At 44.3% G+C, this 23,736-nt stretch overlaps 1 protein-coding gene across 1 annotated transcript; it reads right to left on the bottom strand.

Moving 5' to 3' along the window:
• Position 1: 1 nt before the first annotated feature.
• Positions 2 to 22,909, bottom strand: PKD2L1 (polycystin 2 like 1, transient receptor potential cation channel). The gene is made up of 19 exons (XM_039709450.1): positions 22,775 to 22,909; positions 20,969 to 21,052; positions 19,387 to 19,559; positions 18,304 to 18,419; positions 16,979 to 17,333; positions 13,125 to 13,238; positions 11,650 to 11,777; positions 10,260 to 10,516; positions 9,243 to 9,467; positions 8,634 to 8,862; positions 8,090 to 8,260; positions 7,198 to 7,379; positions 6,114 to 6,234; positions 5,436 to 5,534; positions 4,586 to 4,707; positions 4,160 to 4,277; positions 3,792 to 3,928; positions 2,867 to 3,014; positions 2 to 1,853 (listed from the first exon to the last, which is right to left on the bottom strand). The coding sequence occupies exons 4-19, from the start codon at positions 18,334 to 18,336 to the stop codon at positions 1,668 to 1,670; spliced, it is 2,625 nt and encodes an 874-aa protein (XP_039565384.1). The 5' UTR covers positions 18,337 to 18,419; positions 19,387 to 19,559; positions 20,969 to 21,052; positions 22,775 to 22,909; the 3' UTR covers positions 2 to 1,667.
• Between the last annotated feature and the right edge of the window lie 827 nt (positions 22,910 to 23,736).

Genomic DNA, 23,736 nt, shown 5'->3' with positions numbered 1-23,736 from the left:
CTGATCACACCCAGAGCTGGTTTAGGGCTCCATAGCAGGGCAGGCTGACTGCTGTCCCCCAGGTGCAAAGGAGAGGAAGCTGCTTGCCAGAGAGAAAGGGACAGCTCTGGCAAGCTGGGACTGTCATTCAACTACAAGGGCCAGTCAGGAGCTGTGAGAAGGAGCTTATTGCCCAGCCCACAGGGAGCTTAGATTTCAAACAGGAGCTGTGGAGGCAGGAACTGCAGGGTCTCATGACTCATTTCCCATCATCAGCTGGTCCTGCTGTTGGGAACAAGACTTACCTGTGAGATATTACCATGGTTCTTCACTCCCACTGTCTTGTGGCTGTGGCAGCCCTGAAACCTGGGCCATCTGAGGACAGGGCTCATCCTGAGGTCCTTCAGGCATTGCCAAAGAGGCTTTCCCCAGAATGCAGTGATACATCCATCTTAAAAAAGGTGGCAATACAAGATGCCCCTCCACAAGGTCCCCACTAAACCTGTCACTGCACAGCACACTAAACAGTGTAGCACTAATGAGAGCTGTTAGCAGTGGTCTGGTACAGCTCACATTTCTATTGGCTTTAAGCCTATGGAGCCTATTTGAGATTAACTATTCAGAATATCAGTCATTAAGGTATTTGAAATATATTTACAATGGCCCTGTAATAGCAGCAATAGCCTGCACCAATTACAAGGAAAGAGAAGTCTCAGGAAACAGAAGAATGCTTGGAAAATAAGTATTTTGCATGTGGTAAAAAACTGACACTCATCTGATTTTTACAATATTCTTCAACACAAATGGTGTCAGCACCCAAAACTGCGAATTTGTTTCCTTGACAAAAACAAGAGGCATCAAACTTCATAAATGGGGTGCTAGTTTGCAAGGTGCAAGAACCTTGAGATGCAATTTAAGGAGTGTGAAAATAAATGACAGATTTCTTTGTGTCAACAACTGTGTTAGAAATCATATAACCAGAAGTTTGCTCCCTAACACTCAGACCTAGGACTTCACCAACTGCTTCTCATTTCAGAATATTTCAAACCTTCTCCAATTACACTGGTGTCAACTCTTATTGTAGTTATCCAGAGTTAAGTACTAGTAACCTCTTTCCTCAACACCTGAATCTAAGGTACAGAGGGTTACCAAGGTAATCTGGAAACAAACTACAACAGAACAAAACTGGCTGTAGCCAAGTAGAAACAACTACATTTCTTCTTCCCATTTCACACTGGTGATTATATTCTGCTTTCTTTACACGACAGCCATATCTTTCTCCTGCAGACCATCGTGTGTTGGGAACAAGTTGCAATATGCCTATCTGGACACAAACGGTCAGAGTTCTGGGGTCCTTACTTTTTGGGGAAGGTTAGATAAAAAATGTTGGGCCGGCCTCTTCAGAGGCAGAAACCTAATACATCACCTAGTGCCAAATTTCACCTCTTCCTGAGATATGGGTACGGGGGAGAAGGTGAAGGGGGACAAGTGACATGATACATCATTACATTGGAGAAAAACATCCCTGATTTTTCACATTAAGAATTGCTGGCAACAGTAGTGTCTGTGTCCAGCTCTCTGCATTATCCTAATAGTGGGGGGAAAATTGGCAGTGACTCGGTACCATGGCAGCCAGACTAGGAGCACTGGGCTGTTGAGCACTGCTATAGAAGTGCACTTCAGACTGGCTAGAGGTTGTTGGGCACCTGAGACCCCAGCACACTTGACTTGGGCAAGATGTGATAGACCCCATTTTGGGAAGAGTTGCCACTCAGGTTGTTTCTCTGTATGTGTTCCATCCCCCAACTTTCTGCTTCTTTTCCCAGCTGGTCTAGGCTCTGGGAATGCAGCTCTTCCTGACTGGCTTCTTTCTCCTGTGAACAAGAAGAAAGTGTGACCTGCAATGTCAGCAAGCTACCAAGAAGTCTAGCAACACTCTAGGAGAGAGGCAAGGTGTGCATGATACTAAAATATCTTCCCACTTTCTCTCAGAAATTAGAACAAGCCTGCCTGTCTATTAAAGATCCAATACACTGCTGCGATACATTGATGAATGCACATTCAAGCTTTAGACAAACAAGGAGAGATTCATCCCTTTTCCTCCTTTATGAGCACCTTCACAGAAATTCTGTGGCACAGCAAATCTGCAAACAAACACTTGCATAAGATTTTGGGCATGTTCACATGAGTAGGACCTCCCAAAACACTCTTTCAGATGTGAAGGGATTGCATGACTACTCTGCAAAAGGGAGACTTCTTTCTGACTCTGCTATGTCACTTTGTCTGTTTGTCTATTCTCATTATTGAAGCCACAAAACCATGGAGTAGTGACATGGCTCCCACATGCCTTGCTGCCTTTGACTTTAAAGCTGGAGATCCAAAATACACTGGTTGACTCAATATGGGCACTCTTTGGCAAAAGTCACAATTTGGCAGTGATAGGTTATAAGCACACAGTTGGCCAATCTTCCACCACACATGTGATAAATAATCCACAGGCAAGATGTTAAGATCACAGTCTTAACCATGAGCACCATGAGCTGCTCTTGCTGGAAAGGACAGTTTGATCATTTAATATCTGAGGATGAAGAGCTAGAAAGCAACTGACGACAGGCAAATTTTATCCACTGCCACAGGGCTGAGGCTGGCCTCAAAGGAGCCAGAAGGTGTGTTGAAAGGTATTAGAGTTAACTGTGGGGACACGAAAACAAGAGGTTTTATGTCATTTTACTTAAACAGAAAAGGATTGATCATACACCCTGCCCAAGCATTTTTATCTTAAGTCAATGAAGATTGGAAAAACAAAGATGATACCAGGCCCTTTCTCCCAGCAGAGCTAGTCACCTGATCTGAAGCTGGTCCAAATGCATGGTGGAGGGCTACCAACCTTGCTAACATCACCCAGTGGTTTGCCCAACAGATCCTTCCTCTTCAGCTCTTTTCTTTCTGGCACATTGAGCTTGTTCACCACTGCATCAATCTTGGAGCCAATGCTGTTTATGGACTGTTCCAGCTGCAGCACACGATGCAGGAGGCTGAGGGAGACATGGAGAGCATTTGTAAGCTTTTTCTTGTGATTAGTAAAGGGATTTGCTGCAGACATCTCCCAGAGACCTCAAACAGAAGTGAATGCTCCCAGATCACTGATTATGTCACCTACTGGTGACATAACTCCCTGCTACACTGTGTTTTCATCTGTAATCAGTGGTTCTGCTTAGGATGGATCCCAACCGCCTAAACACAGCATAATTGCATTATTAAATATTGCACCTGCCTCTCCTTTGATATGGCCCTGTGTGGTTTGCTCAGTGTTTCTCAGTAGCAGAATCAAGATATACTGATTCACTGTGCTGTGTTTATCCTGTGCTCCTCCTATGGAAGAAATAGCCAAGTGTTATTCTTGGACCTGAAGGATAAAGGCCAACTAGGCTATAAATCAAGGATATTTATTGCTACAGGACCTTCTGTAAAGGTATCAGCTTTCCCTGGCCCAGTTATTTGGGCCACCTCTGACCTGAAACATGACAGCATATTGCCTCTTGAATAACCTCTGCAGATGATAGCTGCAGAGGTTATTCAAGAGCAGAAAGCAAAATTTCTTAACTCAATCTTTTACACGAACAAGTAAACTACCTTACTAGAACAGTCCCAGTTATCTCCTGAGCTGTTTATTTACACACGTGCAAGATAAAAGGGACAAGTCTTACTGAAACTGCTCAGCACCACTGTAAAGAGTTACATCAGAGAAGGAAGCAGTGGAAATTGGACCCCTCATTTGCAGGGTGTTTAAACTACTGACAGCACAAACATACACTTGGAACTCTTCTTTGGAGACCCAGGTGGCCTTATTGGTGTGGTTATTCCTTGCTTCCATGTAGGTCACATTCTCATCCGGGTTGTTGTCACCATAGGATTTCCCCAGATTTTCAATCTCTGTATTCAGAGCAACCTGGAAAACAAAAACTCCTGCAAATATGGATACTAACTCTGTGGCTGGCTTTACTGTCAATGACACAGAGCTTCACAGGCAACAATACACTCAGCTGCATGCAAGTAGAGTTGCAACTATATTTTAGTTGCCTTCTTAGTTTATACCATAAATCCAAAGATTCCTGAGGCCACTTTGCAGTGATGTCTACCAAACAGAAGATTTTTTTTTTTTCCTTGCCCCTTTTTTTACCCTTTTTGCCTCTAGGTCACGCTTCATCTGCTGTTGCTCCTCCTCATCAAGGATGTGGTTGCCATCTTTGTCAAATCTGGAGAAAGCTGCTGTGATCTCATGGTCTGCATGGCCCAGTCTGCAAAAGAATAGAAATAGAAAGCTCAAAGCATAGAATCATACTGTTAAGCTGTAACAGAGTGGGAATTCTGAAATCAGTGTATTGTTTCCTCCTGCCAGTGATAAAACTAAACATCCCAAATGGGCAAGAAATAGTTACACAAACCTATTTAGAACAGGAAATTTTTAAAAAATTATCTTTCCTCAAATATTTAATCTTAAATTGCCTAGATCTGAGCTAATTGCTCTCATCTTGAAAAGCAGAAAATTTAAATTACTGTATTACTAAGAGAAAAAACTAAGTATCCCTCAAACTGACTCACTCACTCCTTCAAGCTGTTCTTGAAGTCTTCAAAGTCTAGTTGTTTCCTTCCATTCTGCAGGGCTTTCTGCACATCAGAAATCCTCTCCTTCTTCAGCTTCAGCCTCGTGAGTGTCCGGTTGTAGCTCTGTGACCGAAGATACAGACACAGAATCATGTACACAGAGCAGTGAAAAGTAGAGCAGAGTGGGCAGTGTGATACAGGGAGGATATGCTAAGTAATAGCAGGAGTTTTCAAGATTTCCACAAGCAAAAAATAAAGCACTGTGGTATGAACCTCATCTCTAAACTAGAATCGCGCCTCCAGAGCGACACTAACATGCTAACCCTCTGCTTTTCTCACCCCAGTTCTTCTTTTATCTGATTTCCCAACACATCAGCTGTTTAAGATAATGTCTCAAATACTGTTTCTTGTAGAATAATGGTCCCATAGCAGAATTGTGACCTTCCAGGAACTCTTCTGTAATTTGTCCATGGGAAAGACAGATTTAACCTGCTAGAATTGTGCCACTGTAACAGGCTCAACTTAGCACAGCAGGACGTGCCATGTTATTGATCAATGTCCATTTTATGAAGGACTGAAAGAGCTTTGTCTACAGACCATAGTGGGAAGAAAAGTCTCTCAGAAACACTACATGGATTCACCCAACACCTGCTTTCTCATCTTCCCATTGCCAAAGGGTCTGTCAGCTTGATTTATCCCAGAAAGGAATTGTGACTCTAGTGCTCACAAAGAAAGGGGATCTGGAGATGGCAACCATTGTTTCTCTCTAGTAAATTCCACTTAGGTCAGGGACTTCCAAAAATTGCTTCATGATTTAGCTAGAAAGTAGCACAGCTTTCACCATTCATCACCTGCTTCAAGATGTCAGAGAGCTGCAGCTCATCCTTCTGGCTCGAAAGCTCCTCCTTGACTTCGGAGTAGGTGTCATTGATGATGGCCAGAAACATGTTCTAGGAAAAGGGGAAGAAGTGAGATGAGTATGCGTGAGACATCTTGCCTGCTCCAGCAGCTGAAGCAGCAAGAAGCAGGCACAGATGAGCAAGACTTAGTTAAACAAGGAATTGTTTCCCTATGGGATATCTCTTGGGCAAATTAAAGAGGGTCAAGAAAAGGCCTACTTCAGCCACACCATGTTTTCTAAAGTGTTTGCGGTTAAAGCAGTGGCTGAAAGTACAATTGTTCCCACCTCAAATACTACCTTTGGTAGCTTCTCTTGCAAAATCTTAGGTTACATATGGACTCCTGACACTGCGTGTTTAAGCTGATTATTATGAGCATCCCTTTACATCCATTGCCTAGGAAGGCAATAAGTTTCAGTCTTCACCTTAACAGATGTAGGCCCTTAATCACCCTAATAATCAACTTCCCAATTGTAGTAACACACTTTGCCTACTGTGGTCTATTTGCACTGCAAAGCTATTGTAACTGAAACTCCTTTTCTAAGCATTTGCACCTAACCCAGGGATTGTCAGGAGGGGTCTCTTAAACATTGCTTTCAGTACAGGGACAAGGAGGACTTTGTTGCTTACCAGAAGCACAAAGAAAACAAAGAACACATAGGTGACAAAGTAAAGAGGCCCAAGGACCCTGTTGGCATTGTCAATGGAATTGTAGTCAAAATCACCAAGAATGATCCGAAACTGGGTGAAACTGGGGGAAAGAAAGAGCACAGGGTCACACAAAGGCACACACAAACAGTCCTGAGGTGAACCTGAACCTCCCTGCAGCCCCGATGGGCACAGGCACAAACTACAGCAGGGTCTAAGTCACTCCAGAGTGGCAAATTAAATGTATCCATAGTATTTCAGGGGTGAGGCAAGCTGATCTTGTTACAGCAAGAGGAACTAAAATGTGGTTTCCACACAAATTCACATTATCCAGAGTGTGCTTTGGTATAAGTAGGAGTGAAAAACAAAACAACCTCAATTTTCCCTGATTAAAGGCATTTGACTCAAAGTCATCTCTTGCAAGAGAGTTTGTGAGACTCTGGAGGGATATTAGAACTGGATAGTGCTCTTCAACCTTTTGTAGTTCATAGCCCCTGTAATGACGGACATTTAAGTGTATTGATCCTAAGCTTCCTTATCTCTGTTTTCTCTTGTGGACTCTTCAAAGGCAGGACCTGGATGCCCAGAGGTCTGTGGAACACAAACTGAAAACCATTTCTGTTAACATCACACATTACTTGAGCAGGCCCATGGACTGCAGGATTGTCTGAGATGGGATTTTGACTCACTTCCCCAACACTCCCTTCCATGTGTGCTCATCCACCCACTGGTCATCCTCCATTTCAGATATATTGATCAGTATCTGTGGGACTTCTATGGAAATAGATATCCTTACCAATATCCACCATATCTCTTGTACTTACTGATAAACACCAGACAAACAGAAATCTGTCTGTAGCCCTCAGTTTTCTTATTGCATTCTTTTGTCCATGAAGAGGTCAAAGCCAGAAAGCTGTGAGCAACTTATTAACTATTGGGGCTTTATTACAATGAGATACAACAGGTCTCTGATTGTCATTGAGATTTGCAACTGGGGGAAGAGTGGAAAGCACTTAAAATGATTTTGATAAAATTATGGAAACGTGGTACTAACTTACACACTTACATGCATTTAACAAAGGTACTGAAGTTTTCCACTTGTGTCCCAAAAAGAAGGTAACCCAGCTGGGCATAGGCAAAGAAGACAATGAAGAACATAATGGCAAAGCCCAGGATGTCCTTGGCACAACGTGCCAGCGTGGAGGAGAGCTGGGTCATTGTTTTGTTAAAGCTAATGTACTTGAATATCTGCAGGATGGAAGAATGGGGACAAAGTTAGGCCAAACCGTCAGCTAGGTCAGTCTCTCTCATGTACACACATGCTTACTAAGACAAGAGGTTCACTACAGCACCAAAGTACTGAAGAGAAAGGTGGCTAGGGAATGGTGGCTTAGTCTTCAGGGCATTTATCCCAGGTGTGCCACCATCCTTCTCTGGGTTCATAAACATATGACTTTGTTTCTTTTGTCAAATGAAAATATAAACAGGAACTGCTAGAAGCACAAACCTCTTAAGGCTGAGGAGGAGCCCCTGGGTGGCTTTCTGCCACACCAAGATGCTTCAGTTGAAATGCAAGGTCCATGTTAACAGATGAGTCATTTCCAGCTCTTGAGTGACCATCATGAAAAAAACCATGGTTTGCAGATTGTCCTCAAGAATACCAAAAACAGTATAGGATGGAGCAAGTTACATGGTACTCAGCATTTTCTATAACCACTTTTACACCACAGTGTCTGAGTTCATATCCCTGACTGTTACCTCTAAATAACTGACCTCAGAATGAAGGGTGAAAAATTGCCCAGATTTACTGCAAAACAGAGCATGTGACTTCGTGACTTTTGAGCTGTTCTACAGCTGTTACACTCAGTTACTCAGAGGGATGGAAGACACAACCCTGAAGCCATCCAGAAGGAGAGGCCTGACTGGAGACCTGGCACCTCCCAGATCCCCTACAGTACCTTGATCCAGGCAAAAAATAAGTTGACTGCATTCATGTTGTTGTACTGCGTCTGCCAGAATGCCAGGAATTCAAAGTCTGCATAGGTGTCGGGGTGCTCCAGCAGCTCTCCCAGCAGCCTGTTCACCTCAGTGGTGCGAAAGATGTGAAACCCAATAGCAACAATGGAGAGCTGCAAAGAGGAAGAGGAGTAGTCTGCAGTAATCACTGTTCCTATGCTTTCCATGGAAATCAAAATGTCACAGAACTCATTGCAGTCCCACTTCAGAACTGCAGTCTAGCGGTGGGCTATGAAAATATGGTCTTGATGTGCTGAATGATACCCTGACTTCACAGTCTGTTGGGCATCTCTAAGAAAGAATTTTCTCCTAGCAGTTCTTCCAGACACAAGAGCATGGGCTCATTTACTCTGCTGTTCATTGTAGTATTAGAGCAAAACATGTGCCAGTTGTCCCATCTAGACTAATTTCCACTTTCCTTCATTTATTTTGGCTCTTACACATCTCTGCCATTCCTCCCCCCAAAAAATGTGCCAGGATCCTCACCAGAATGACAACCACATCCAGAATGTTCCAGATGCTGGTGAAGTACTGAAACTTGTGGATACGGAGCTCCAAAGCTTCTTCCACCACATAGTAGAAGATGAAGACACAGAACACGATTTCACAGGCAACAATGAAGAAGTCCCATGTGCTGACATATCGTATAAGCTTCACTGTCCGGATTTGCCAGGAGGGAATGGCACCACCAGTTGCTGGAAACTCAACCACTAACCTTGAAGGGGACAAGGAAACAATTTCAAACTAGGGGATGGAAGCTCAGAGATAATTTTGTGAGGCATCAAACTTGAGCATGAGTTATCCACCAGACCACGAGTGGAAGTGTTGTGTATGTGTTTATGCAGCCATATTTCTGCTGCTTCACTGTCTGTGATAGGAAGGGTGAAAGGTGACAAGAAGTGTGACTGGTTATGGCAGGAAGACCAAGACTTCTCACTAAACCATACAGTTTCTACTGACATCGCTCAGTAGTAGTAGGGGGGTGGTCACCACCCCACTGGTGGACCATAATAAAATATTTACATTTTAAGCAACACACTGAGGCATTGAAGAAGATGCAAAAGGCTAAAGAATTTTCATCAGGACTCAGCTTACCTCAGAACACAGAATAGATTGATATTTGCATTATACACAGAGAAATCAATAAAGACAACTCGTGTTCCCCGGTCCAGCCACAGTTTCTCCTTCAAGACCTGCAGGGCTTCAGCACTCTCTTCTCTGGTCATCTTGAGGTCTATGTAGTATCCTCCCCCACTGTAACTGGTTAGTCTTCCCCAGTGAGATGAACCACCCAGCTCCTCCTCAGAATGGTACCTCCACCTGCAACAGACAAGGCACAAAGAAAGGCTTCAGCTGCACAGGCTTGAATATGGCCTTGTGCCCTGGAAAAAATATATCTTCAAGGGGCAGAGCAGTTTTCAATTGAAGATCCTGCACAATACTGGTAACTATTTTGGTTAGTTTTCTGGTTTAGTGCTTCCCAGCAGTGACACAACATGAATTGCAATACTATGGAGGGAAAATGCTGAGGTTTGTTTGCTATATCAGTCTTGTTTTTATGGATTTACTCTATTACCTTCTACCACTTCACACACAACCATTTGCTTAGAATACTCTTGTACTAGTATTTCCTAATGAATAATAGCTTCTCATTCATGGATCAAGATTCATGCAGTCAGCAAAGATATTAAACTGCAGCTACCTCACATTATTATAGAGAAACAGGTTGTCCAGATGAAAGGGATGCACCCACTTTTCTCTGGCTCCTGAAATCCCAGAGGAAAGCAAATAGTAACTTGCCAGCTAAATGCCAGATTGCCATTTGATGGATCTGGGCCCAAAGGTCATTATTTATTCTCACTCTCTTTAAAATACACAACAATTTCTTCCTATATTCCCACTCGATTTTTTCCATGGCTTCCCAACATGAAAACTCATTCTGTTGTGTTTCCCCACAAAGAGACACTAGACCTTATTGATAGACAAAAAGGACTTTCTACCTCTTACTGCAAGGGGAATTCCAGCCTTATGTGAGAAACTCACCCCAGCATCCTGCAGCTCAGCAGCTCTTATTTGAGCTAGAAGAGACTAATTTGGATTAGATGTACTTACGCCGTTCCATTGATGAGCCCAAAGGAGACCCTTTCCTCCTTGTCTTCAGAGTATACATCATAGCAACCTGAGATTTCCTCCTTGAAGTCATCGTGAACCACACAGGAGTTATTCTTCACCTTGAGTTGCCTCATGCGTGGGACGCCCAGCAGCAGGTTCTCGTAGTAGATGTACGACTGGGTGCTGCGCGCCGCCAGGGACTCGTTGTTGTACCACTTTGTCCAGTACAGGTTATCCAGCAGGGGACCTTGTGCATACTGCAGAGGAGGCAGAGGAGAACAGCTCCTTTGTAGCTCACACATCAGAGGAATTTTCTTTGTCTGGGACTGATGTAGTGAGACCTGACCCACCCCTCTCCGGTCGCCAAGATGGAAAGTAGCAGAAGGTTGTGTTGCGTGTATGTTAAGGAAGACCAGGGCTGGTGGTAGAGGAGGGATGCTGGGCACCAGGGTCATCGTTGGTTTTACAGGCCTGTAATGTATCTGTGGCACCTTCTGTGCCTAATGAAGAGAAAAAAGCCCTACAAGTCTCATTGTCCCTTCTACTTCAGTCAGCACAAGTCTCAAGGAATTGCCTTGGCACAAGTTGTGAATGATGAAAAGTGCATGTGCCAGTGTCCTGGAAACAGGGGTGGGGAAACAATAGGGCCATTGTTTGCTGGAGTGTTTTAATACAACAGAAAAGGGCAATTCTAATTGACAAATAACTTCTGTCTGTCAGAGATAAGTGGTTGCAATAACTCAATGGCCTTCACTGAGGCTCTTGTTATTCTTTCACCCATTCTTTGACAGAAATATGTTAGACCCCAGATGTTTGTCCCCTTTATTCTCTTTGACAAAAGTCACTGCAAATTTTAATCCAGCTTCTTCCTAAAGAATCTATAGATTAGACAAGCACAGACGTGAATTACAGGTAGGTTAATTTTGATGTTCTCAAAATGCCATGAAAGTGGACATAGGCTATTACTAAGATACCAGCTTGAAGACATTGAACTCTAGGATTCAAAGCCACTTGTGTCACATGGAAACCTGAAGTAAATCCCTTGGCTTCTCTAGGCCAGTACTTCCTATCTGTGCAATGAGCTGATGCCTGTATCACTAAAATTATTTTGTTATGTCCTGCCTGTTTTACTGGGAAATGGACTCTTCTGGGCACACACAAAACTTAGCATGGCCAGTATTCTGGACACAGTGCTCAGGGATAAACTGTACTTTAAATCAGTTAATGTTTTGCATGCAAATGTTATTGTGACTATTGCTAGTCCAGCTGGCAAAAGCTTGTGGCAACAAAATGTCTTGCTGAAGTCACTAGATAGTACTTCAGAGGGAACTGAATACCCCAGTCTAGCTGAGTTTCAGGGTTCCCCATGGCAGGCCAGATTTGTACTCACCACCCAGAAGTCAGCCATGCTGCCAATGGACTGGAAGGAGACACGACCATCTGTAGAGGTCTGCAGGAAGAGCTCAGACATCACTTTGGTGTAGTAATAGGCATTGGAACTTGTCATTCCGTATGTCACTAAGAGAACAAGAGGAGGGTCTTTTCTTATACCTGAATATTGGAACCTGATATAACTGGATTTATATATTCAGTTTCTATGTACTTTATATTTTCACAGGTAAGCTGAACAAGACACAAGAGAATAAATCTTAGGGCTTTCTGCTTTCTTAGGGATTTCCAAACTTATCTGCTCTGTGTTGCAGAGTTTAAACTGTCAGACTGACTGACTATAAGAATTAAATATTAGGAGAAGACCATTGGAGGATACAACAGAACATTCTGGATAACACTTTTTATTCCCAGACAGAATTTCTGAGGGAAATTTTATTTCTCAGAACCAAGTCCATGACCTATGTTTTGAATTTCTGATGTGAAGTCATCAAGGCACAAAGACCACTTTATTTTCCCAAGTTAAAAGCTCCAGGTAAGTTTTGAAATACCAAGAAACCCCAAGAGGAGCTCTGACTTCCACAAACATGTTGTTTCAACTTTGCAGTGCTCCTTCCTTCAGAAAAACATCCATCATGGTGATCACTAAGAACATGTGCTACTCTTGAAAGGACACCAGGAAAAAAAAGCACCTGACATTCAAGACACAACCCCCCACACCTCCTGGATGAGTCAGTGTGTGACAACATGAACGTCTGAGCATGACAACGTGTACGTCTGTGTGCGTGTCTTGGTTCTTTAGGAAGAGTGACTGAAGCATTGTCTCCCTGGGCCAGCATGATAGTAACTTAGGGTGGTATTGTCTGTCCATCTCTCCTGCCATAGGGTACATGAAATATAACCCTCTCCACTGTCCCATGCCACAGGTGCTCACTTGTGATAACGAATGAACCTTTGCAGAACCAAACAGCCATTGTCCTTCTGACACAAAGTCCATATTAGCATTACCATTCAGTACAGGGACACATTACATTCACTCACGAGCAACAGGGTGAGCTGCCATCTGCTTTATCACCTCAGCCACCCATCCAGTCTCAGAGGGGAAAATCTCCCTGAATTGTCTTTGCCACCAGGAAGTTTCTAGAGGTGCTCTTGGGGGGTTGAGCATTTGCTGTGAAACTGAGAAAAGTCCTTGGGCAGATGCTCCTAGGACTGTGGAATCAATGGCTAGAACTGATAATGCCAATCAGATAATACTGCTTAAGTCTAACCAACATCAGTTAGCATTGGTCACTAATTTTACTTCTCTGTGCAGCATCAATTCTGTAAGTTAATGACAACTTCTTGCTGCTGTGAGCACCCATACAATAAGTGTAACATTTACAGCAGAGCAAGGAAGACTAGTAATAAAATCTCACATTATTCCCTTCACGCTGCACACAGAAATGGGGCCTGTGAGATAAGACAGCTACTTACAGAGGCAGATGTCCACCAGGAACATAACATAGACCAGCAGCTCTCGCAGGGTGGTCTTCACATACAGCTCCCTGTTTTCAGCTGTGTTCTCCGTCAGCGTAGTGCCCCACAGACCTGTTGGGTATAAAGAAGGGACTGTAGAGTTTTTCATGGCCATTCTCAAGGGCCATGTTCCAAAAAAGTGCTGTTGGGAGTTGAAGTTCTGTGGCTTTTCAAGGCCAAGCCACTTTTAATTTCAAAACTTGACCTATAAAAATTTGCTAAATACCCCTAAGAATAACCATTCCATCATGAATAAAAGATTTGTAGCTAACCAACACTGAAATATACTGGCTTTTTATTTTGCTACATCACTATTTAGTTTTATGTTTCTTCTGTTTTCTGTTCATTATAGCCTGATCTTTTCCTGACTGTGTTTCAGCTTACTCTTTGCAGAAGTTCAGTCTTTGTCACAAATGCTCTTGAAACCATAATATTTCATCTCAGTCACCCATGTGCCAACAGCTGACCTTCTGAGAAGTCTTCCACTGCAGAACTGCATCTGGCGTTAGCTTTACAACTATTACTCCTTTTAGTGTGTACTGAACCACTAGGCCCCAAATATTTGTCTCTTGCTTTCCTAAAAACTCTTGCAAGTTTTCTTCTTGGTCATAAAACTCAATCAAATAACCCAACTCAGTATTTTCAGCATAACATTTAGAGCCAAATTATCTTCAGGACATCTAACAATGGAACTTAGCTGAATCCAATACACCAATTGCACCAGCTAAAGATCCTATTTCTTCACACAACTCATTAAATGTCACCAGGGTTGTCAATCAATAAGAGAGAAATGCTTCCTTTAAAAGAAGCCTTGATATTTTGTGTTTAATGAACCACCTAATGCTATTAGCGTATTTGTTTGTTCTTTTTGTAATGGCTTTCTGTTGTGATTTCTGGAATGCTCCTGAAGTTGAAAGGAATAAGAACTTTCAATTGAAAGCCTAGTGATGAAAGCCTTGTCAATAATTGTCATAGTCTTGCTGCTTTCTGCAGCTCCTAGAGAGCTCAGCCCTGATTCCTATCCCCAGTAGGATGGAACAACCGTCTTCCTGCAAACCAGGATCAAAGCTGATCAAAGGCCCTGCATTTGAAGTCATCTCTGGCAGATGACAAACTTCTTTTTTGTCTGGAGTAAGCAAAAGTGTTCTAGTGGTCTGTGTGCATTTATCCTGTCATTTTGATAGCACTTTGGCATCTCAAGAGGTTAGAGAGTTTTTTGCACCATGAACTACCATAGGGGCTGTTGCAGCATCTGCCATCACATCTGGGCAGACAAACCTGGACAATCCAGATCAGCAACAGAACTGACAGCCTGGAGATGATCTGGACTAACTCCTGTGGAGGGAAAAGTATCATGTGATCTACAGAAATCTTCACAATGGACTAAAACATGGGGAAAAAATCTGCCCATCTCTTCAGGTCGCTTTTAAATGACTACCTTCATCCTTAGCTATGACTACACCACAATCTTTTAACAGGTTTGTTTGGGGTTTTTCCATGAGCAGGGAACCCCTACTATCTATATGTTTTGAGCAAAGGCACAGACCTTATTTACTTTGAGAACAAAGTGTACTCAGGAACACCTAAATTCAAGGAGACTCAAATGTCCTTGAGAACTTGGTTCAGACTCAAAATGGTACCTGGAGGACCATGAGGCTGCTCCAGTCCTTTCAAACTGCATGCAGTAGTTGCAATACTGTATCAGCTGAGGTTTGTTTTCAGCTATGTCTTTAGGAAACATGCCAGGGAAATCTATCATCTCATACATGAAGCATGTCCCCATCTGTGTCTCCTTTGGCACCACCTACCCCCTTGGGGATGCAGCTATTTTGGACATGACATTTGGAGTAGAAGGACTCAAGGCTAGAAGATATCCAGTCTTCCTTATGGCACCTTGAATGACCATCCAGCACTCACATGGCTGAGCAAATTAAAAATAACAGAATCTAGAAAATAGGCTATGAATGCAATCCATTTATAAGTCTCACCTTCCTGACAGTAACAAGTGACTGATGAGAGTTACTGGCAACACCTGCATCACCTTCTGAGTGTGCTTTTAAACCAGACTTGTGACCCAGGTGAGTGACTAGGTCACAGTCTCAGGTACAGCTGGAGATCCTCTTCCAAAGGCAGTGGGAAGCTGGGTATCCCTCATCAACCACCATGCACCCAGATACCCAGCAAAGGGTGCCCATGGGCTGGCCATGAACCAGCACAGGTGGCAAGAACCAGGACACAGAGGTGCTTGGACACTGCTTAGAGAGGAACAGTCCTGAGCAGTGGCACTAGGAGCAGCAGCTACTCACTACTAACCCAGCACAGTAACTGATGAGGACAACAAAAAGAGGTTAATAATCCAACTATTGCCACTAGCTATGGACATGTAATCCCAGGAAATGGTTTTTAAGCAAAAAAGCTCTCAAACTCTCATTGACTAACTTATATGTACTACTTTATTTTCCATGTGAGACACCAAGGTGATTAAATGGAGAGGCAATGACAAATGATGAGCACCTAGTAAAAGATGCAAAGGAAGGAAGCAAATTCTTCAAGGAAAATGCTTCCACTTCTGCAAGGCTCAAAGACACCTTTGCTCTGTCTAGACTGGCCTTTAGATTCCCAGCTTCGGAAAGCTATTTACCTATTTACCACCCTTAGTGTCAGGACACACTGCTGCAACAGTACGAAGAAGAAAATGATGTAGTAACTTGACAGTTACCATCATTTGCATGCTCCAAATTCAACTTTGGCAGCTCAAAAAAGGAAATTTGATGTTAAAGTATGGATATGTTTTTTCCATATTAAGTCTCAAACAATGCCTAGAAGAAAGCATTTCAGAATAAGCCAGGTAAATTATACACTACCTAAGAGTAATCTGTAATTAGCTACCAAACCCACTCACCACTGTTCCTTGGCCAGGAGAAATCTCTAAAGCCTCTGAATTCCATGTAAATTAGTAGTGTCAGACTGTAATGGCAATGACAAAAGCACTGATCGTAGAGGGGCTGTGCAATTCAGGACCAAGCTGTGCTGTTATTCACCCACTCTTACTGTTAGAGGGTATGGCTCTGAGAAAGGCTCTTGCCTTCCAAGTAAGGAAAAAGAAGACACATTGGCAATAATTTTTTTCTTTATCTTTTCTGTTTTTAAAATATTGGGATTTTATGCCTTCTATGAGAAACTGTTCAAATAATGCCTTTACCCAGGACTGTGTTCTGACAGGAGACTTATCTTGCCCCCAGGGTTTTGTTTGCCTCTGAATAAGCCTACATAGATATTTCATTCCCCTTTGTCTTTTAAACTGGAAAACAGCACCACTTTCAGCTATCTTCAAGCAAAACATCATTTGATGCATTGCTGTAATCCCCTACATTTCAGTCCTGACAGTGCTAGACTTTCTCTGGTAGATAGGTCTGTCAGTTCTTATCTTGCTGTAGCACAGGGACCAGTACCATTCTATCTAGAAAATGCACACAAAGACAGAATAGTCTCACCAGCACAGTGATGGCTCCTGGGGATTCAGAGCACCTAGGCTGTGCCAACAGATTCACTGCATGACCTTGAGCATGAGACCCACTGAGTCTCTTACCTTGCAGTAAAGGACAGACCGTGAAGCTATAGCAAGGCACACAGAACGAGGATGCTCCTTTCAGCTCAGCCAAAGATGATTTTTGGAGTAATGCTACTGCATATTGAACAGGTCCCTGGCTACACAGACACTATGAGGTTTCTAAATTCTGCATCCCTTCTCTTCCTCCCCTCACCATTGCTCTGAGGGCTAATAAGTCCCTTCTAATGAGATAGAGATTTACCTCGGATGCCTCTGAGGATGTAGAAGCAGCACTTGAGGAAAGGAGTTGTCTTCCCATTCACAGCTTTGCTCTGTTCTTCCTGGTAGGGCAGTGGATCCCCAACCTCTTCAAAATTCTCATAGGGATTCTCCAGGACAGACTTGGGGTTGTAGATGGTTTGAATTTTCAAGGAGGTAGAGGGAGAGCCATTGTAAACAGGATTGTCCCAAGCTTTTTTCCCCACTGTCTCCAGTTCATGCACCTCTGACACTTTAAAGTGGCTCTCAGCTCTGTTGTTTAGGTGAGACAAATTCATGACTACTCGCTGCCAGCAGAAGTACTTTTTGGTTGGAATTGTGACAATTGCCTGCCCAGACTGGGATTAAAAGTTAGCAGAGAGATAATCAATGCCAAACAGCTTGTCTGCCTCAGCAGCCAGGAGAGGGCACACCAGCAGCTCCCTACAGAGAGTAAGCATCCTCTCTGTCTTTTATATCGGCTCAGCTGGTGACACCGATCAGAGGGGTGGCACTGCCCCTCGCTAGGAACCACCGTCAGCCCTGTCATCCCAGTCGCCCTGGGAGCCCCGGCAAGTCCAGGAGTCCTCCTGTGCTGCAGGAGGCAGTGACAGAGCCAGCTGCCGCCGTGAGCAGAGGAGCTGCAAGGAGCCGGCCCTGGGGATGTCCCGGACCCCGAGAGAGCAGGAGCCGGCCGGCAGCCCCTGCCCGGGCTGCGGGACTCGTCCTTGCAGAGAAGGGCGAGGAGCAGGAGCTCCCCGAGCGGAGCGCCCGGGCGGCGCAGCATCCTCCGCCCTGCTGGGTGGAAACGCGGCGGTGAAACGCGGGATGAATGGAGTGGTCCTTTTGGAAACCAGGGCGTGCAATCTCCTGCTTTCGCGGTATTTCCACAAGCCCTGCAGTGCCTGCCAGCTCTGAGGCAAGCCTGATTTAAAAAGAAAGGGGAAAAAAAAAAAAGAGAAACAACAAAAAACACCACAACAAAAAACCCCAAGCAAAAAAAAAAAAAAAAACCACCAAAAAAAACCCCCAAACAATAAAACCCAAACACAAAAAACCCCAAGCAAACAAACAAAACAAAAACAAAAAAAAAACCCAAAAAAACAAACAAACAAAAAAAACCCCCAAGCATAAAACCCAAACAAACAAAAAACTGCAATAACAGTGGCTGGGAGCTGCCTGCATCCACCTTGCCACTGGCCACCAGAGAGAAGTCATGCCAGGCACCACAGGTGCTGCAGGTCTGTGACTGTACCCTGAGGGGTCCCGGGGCTTAATCCCAGGACACCACACTTGTCTTGGTGGTGAGACTATAAAAGAATGTGTAACCTGAGCCTGGTGCTTCCTCAGGTCTGAATGCATAATTCAGAAGAGGTGCCTCTCCACGGGTACTGAGGGTTGCTCTTTTTCCGGCATTAGCCAAGGAAGCAGCATGTCTCTCACACCTGTAGGCCCAGAAAAGGATGTTTTCTTTGGACTCTGATGTTCATACAGGTGATGTTGCCAAGCCAGCTAGGATATGCAGAGATGTCCCCTAGATGCCACCTAAGATCATGGCACTAAGCAGCTGCTTGAACAACAGTGAGACAAGACCTAACTTGGCACAGGGCACTAAGAGGGCAGCCTTAGTGGCTGAAAAGTCACTGGAAGTCTGGGTTGGATCCTTTGACTGAATTTGGTATTTTTAGAGTCCGTTGTGTTTTATTACTTGCTAACCAGGTGAAAGCAGTGGCTTGGAATCTGCTGGTTCAATGGATGGGAAGCACTTGCAGAGCTCCCTGGCAGCAGCAGCGCTAAGGAGTAAGGTGAGCCTCAGTGAAAGGCCACCTGCCAGAGGTGCCAGTGCACTCCTGGGACCATACAGCAGATACCCCTGCCCAAGCACCAGTAGCACAACTTACGTGTGGAACTGCTGCTTTGGGGGAATGTGGGGTTTTTTCACAGTGCAGCTCTTGCTGCCTGTGGCACAGCACATCCCACCCCATCCTTCAGGAGCCAGGTACAGATCTGCCTTCTCAGAGGCTGGGGCACAGAGCAGGTGGTGAAAGGGGTCACACTGTCCTGTATTGAAAGACCAAGTCACCCACCTAGCTCAGCAGACAGATCATGTCTGTGTCACCTGATTTTGAAGAGCCTAACACAAGGCAGAACCAAGAGCACTCTATAATTAAGGAAACACATGCAACTCTTTACAGGCAGCATGAGGTGACTCAATTTATGTGGGTCTAAAAAGCTCCTTTTCAGCCAGTAAACTTGAATGAGGAGATGTGTCAGCTGGGGGAGAATGTGATCCAGACTTTAGGACCTCATAGATCACTCTGGTGTGCCCTCTGTGGTGTTTGATGTAAGCCCATGTGGAGCAGCAGTATTTCCTGGCTAAGTGTGTGTCTGGTAGCATCTGTGAGCACTTACCTCCCATCTCTTTTCCTTACAGTGCCTTGGGCCTTGTTCACCAAACTTTCGTTCTTGTGAAAACCAGCCAACAGAATTTCTCTTCTCCATTCTTCTTTTTCCCTTCTTTGTTGAGATTCATTTTTCAGCAGGCCTAGAAGAAACCTTTCAGAGATATCCAGGGAAGACTGTTTCTAAAACCAGAAACCACATGACAACAGGATTCAGCATGTTAGAATAAGACAAAGCACCACAGCCACTGAAGTTTTTCTGTCAGTGTGCCAAGCACACAGACCTTTAAACAATATCCCACACTTAATTCCTTTGTTTAAAAAGAAGAGAGTACCAAAGAGTTCATAAATTCCCCACCCCCTCCAAAAAAACGCTCTCAAACACTGAATTAGAACTACAAAGAATTTAGATGTCATGGTTAGAAAAAAAGTCCTACCAGTTAACAAGAACTTGTTGGTACTGAAGGAAAGTCTGCTCACAGACCCAAGAGGTCAGGCTGTCCAGGAGCTCACCAGCCCCCGCTGAAGTGGCCCTGGTGGGAATGTTTCACCAGCTAGAGGAGATGCTGCGACACCAGCTGCAGACCAACTTTCTGTGCTGAATAGAGCTGGTAGAGGACCAGGACAGAAGTATCCAGCTCTATAACAGAATCAGTTTTGGCACAGATTTTGAAAAATACTTTCAGTTTTCTTCCCAGAGTTTAATCAGCATCACTGAGGTTTAAAGTTTTGCAGATGCCTTGTTCTTGAGAAATCTTTTATATAAGTTTAGCAATACACAGTATTCTATAGTCATTCTTCACTGCATCTAAAACAAACAAAGAAAGAGACACAACCATGCATAAACAATTCTATATCCAAGTTCTTGTTTTCTTACTTAGGGTGCTATGTTAATTCTCTTGGCAATAATCCATTTTCAGTGGGTTTTCATCAACTCAAGCATTTGGTTCCCACTTCCAGGCAACATAAACAGAGTTAGAGATAGTTGTTATCTCTATGGATTGCATCAGGAATAGGGAAAGGGAAAGTGGTGGTGACACCACTAATCAACTGTTAAACATCAGAAATAAAAAAACAGACTTCCAAGCACAGTACCTTGGTGTTGAGTAAACTGCTTATGAGACATTTTGAAAAATTTCCCAACACAATATATTAATGTTCATGTGTTTTCATTACTTTTCATCTAAATGAAGTCTTCTCTGTCGATCTCTTTTCTTGCAAACAGGTGGATTTTATCTACATTTTAAAAATACCATTCTTATTCTAGTTATGTTCAGAGGCTAGAGAATCCAACCATCTCATGAAAGACTTGTTGAGGAACCAGCACAAAAGGTGCTTTCTGCAGACTAAGATATAAGAACTGTTGCAGAAAGCAACCCTACATGTCTCCAATCTGTCAAGATAAATTGGCCTGAGGAGGAGAAGGTGAAGAGAGTAACTCTTAGGACATTTTAGCTAAGGACAGATTGAAATTGACCTATAAAAACTTGTTACCATGATGTACAACTTAGCAGTAATTTTCATGAACATCTGTACAAAGACACATTTTCTAATGCTTACAGATTTGCTAACACATTGGAGAGCTCTCTTACATTCATGTACCTGTGCAGTGGCCTTCAGTGGGGACTTCACTGGCTGGGTGCAAATTCACAGGGACTGTGCATGTGCAACTCCATCTGAGCAGAAAGAAGCAGGTTTAGGATGAAGTTATCAGGTCCTTTACAAGATAATGTTGATTTTTCCTATTTTTTAGAACACAGAACTAAATTTTCTTGATCTCTAAATACAGTTTTGATTACAAAGAACCTTTACTGTCACTCTGCAGGGTGTTGTTTAGTTGAGACTTCGCTGTGATACGTGCAGCTGTGCAGATCCATGTGTGGGCATGTTAGCACACACACGTGCAGCAGACACGCTCTGTGCTCCTAGGAACTGTCTGGGCCAGCTGGCACTGCTGGGAGAAAGTCTGTGTTTGACACACCGTGGGCAGTGATGAACGCCCAGCTGAGCACCACGCCTAAAAATACAGAGGTGCCTCAGGAGGACCAGCTTCAAAACAAAAGGTATTTCTTCCTGTGCAATGAAGCCAGCTCTGGGGTGGCAACCAACCCACAGTTTACTCCCAGAGGTGACCCCACTTGTCACAAGTCAGGGAGCTTCCATCAAAGGGCTCAAGGAGTCACTTCTCATAAGCTGGGCTGCTGTCAGTAACAGGGTGCTTGGATACAGGCTGCTCTTTTTACCCAGATTTATCACAGCCAGCAAGAAGAAGGACACACACGGTCTGTGTCCCATGGCATATCACAAGCAAACACCTGCCACTGTCCCTACAAAGACAAAGCAGGGCTCAGACCAAAGATTTCTTCCCCAATCCAGCTATCTGCCAGATGCAAGAGAGTGTCTGTATAATATCCCTGAGAACACAGCAGGCTGCAAGCATGCGTTGAATAAGTGTGATAAGAAAGAATGCTGATCCCTTGGTTTTTGGGAAATGTTGGATTAATACATGTTGCATTAACACATTGGGGAAAAAAATAGCAGGATGCATCAGATGTGAGAGAGGAGATAGTTTCCATCAGCTTTGTTAACAGAAGCAAGCACAATGGAGAATTACAGTGCTATATCCAGCTTTCTGATGGAATAGAAGAACTCATATAATGGGAGACTCATAAGGGAAGGTCTCTGCTGAGGAATTGTCTCCCTCCTCCAGAATTTGTGTGCCTGCTGGTGTTCCCACTTTTAAATGCACCACCACTTTTTAAAGCATTTAATCTCTGAAGCGTAGGTAATGTCTGTGGATTTTTTCAGTTTATTCACAGTAAATCTTGCACCAAAATATTGTTTGGTTTCATTAGCTATTATTTATATTTCAGTGCTTTTCATCTACTCTTCAGTTACATGCTTATGAGTTTGGTAAAGCACTTAAACTCACTGTTGTGACCACCTAGGGTATACTGGGCAGTTATTTGCTCGTGGCTACAAACTGGCACAGGGTTGTCCTGTTTGGAAAAGCTCACTTGGAGCATCGCTGATCTTTTCCGCCTTTTTGGAGGAACCCCACGAGGATGGTGTTCAGATCTCTCAGCGATGGCAGTCCAGCCCACCTCAGAGACGGAGAGGTGAAATTCTCCGGCTGAGCGCCGCGGGACGCTGCGAGGCTCCGGGGCGGCTCCGGGCCGGGCGGGACCGCCAGGTGGCGGCAGCGCTCCGTCCCGCTCTGTCCCGATCCTCTCCGCCCCGCGTGTCCCGGGCCCCGGGCGCCGCCGCTCCGCGCCCCGGGCCTCCGTGCAGCTGGTCCCCCCTGCCGGCACTGCTCCCTCCTCAGACTGCTCTTCTGCCTGGAACCACATTCCCCAGCAGACACAAGCCCTGCAAATCCCAATCCCGCCAGCGCTCACCTTCCATACCACACTGGGCTTGTCCTTTGTCAAACTCAGTCAATTACTGCCTGTCATCCCGCATAACAAGAACAATATGGGCAGAGCCAGCACAGCCTCAACAAGACCCAGCCTGTCCTTGCCAGGACAAAGCAGCAGCAATAGCCTACAAGCAGCAGCCAGGCTTCTTTAAATGCTCAGCAGAGCGCTCAGCTATCAACCAATCCCACCTGAGGACCAGTGCAGGTGTCTGTGATGAAGGGAGTGCAGTTTATTCCACATGGGAAAACTTTCTCTTGCTGATTACTAACCCATGCATATTATGCACAAGCTACAGCATGAGTGGCAGACATGCTATGAAGGACATACTGTGGCCATCTGCTAAAAGTTGCCAGGTTCTTTGCAGTTTAATCATTGCATGTTGACTTTAGGAATGCTTCCACCTCTCAGGGCCTCTGGTAGGGGCAGACAATGGTGATATCCCATGTGGAATAATTTAGGGAAAGTCTAAAGGGTGGGGCTGGGGGTATAAAACTGGATTAGCTGTTCAAACATAAACCCTCAGCACTGGTTAACTGTCATGTAACTCACTCCTGGACTGGGAACTCACCCTGCCTGTTCCTGTCATGCCTGGAGCAAACTTTAGCAATGAGAGATACTGAAATCAGGGTCATCCAAGGCAAAACTTCAGGCATCTCTGATATCTGCTGCAGGAGTATCCCTCTCCCCCTCCTCTAGCAGTTGTCAAGTGTCAGCAGTTGACATCTTGATGTTGTTTTTCCCATAGTCTATAGCTAAAGCTCACTTTAACACACGATGAAGAGGAGATACCCTGTTCCCAGGGGTGAAAGAAATGTCTGTGATTCATTCAGCAGCAGCACCAGAAGAAAGGCAGGGTCCCTGCATCTGAAGGCCTGGCACCTCCTGAGATCCAGCTGTGAGCCCCAGGGAGGAAATGCAAAAGAAGGAATCCTGACATTTTT

Source organism: Passer montanus, unplaced genomic scaffold (genome assembly GCF_014805655.1).
Source record: "Passer montanus isolate IOZ18808 unplaced genomic scaffold, ASM1480565v1 scaffold21, whole genome shotgun sequence".
Lineage (NCBI taxonomy): Eukaryota > Metazoa > Chordata > Aves > Passeriformes > Passeridae > Passer > Passer montanus.
Note: the sequence above shows the minus strand (reverse complement) of the source record. Positions and strands in the feature narration are given on the sequence as shown.

Bases quoted from the DNA above. Each gene is read 5' to 3' on its own strand.
- PKD2L1 (XM_039709450.1), bottom strand. From the start codon at position 18,336: ATGCATTCAGACCTGAGGAAGCACCAGGCTCAG. The intron at 11,778-13,124 runs GTAAGTAGCTGT...TTGTTCTCTTAG, and splicing joins CCTGGTGGACATCTGCCTCT to TGACATACGGAATGACAAGT. The intron at 4,708-5,435 runs GTGATGAATGGT...CTTCGGTCACAG, and splicing joins TCTCTGACATCTTGAAGCAG to AGCTACAACCGGACACTCAC.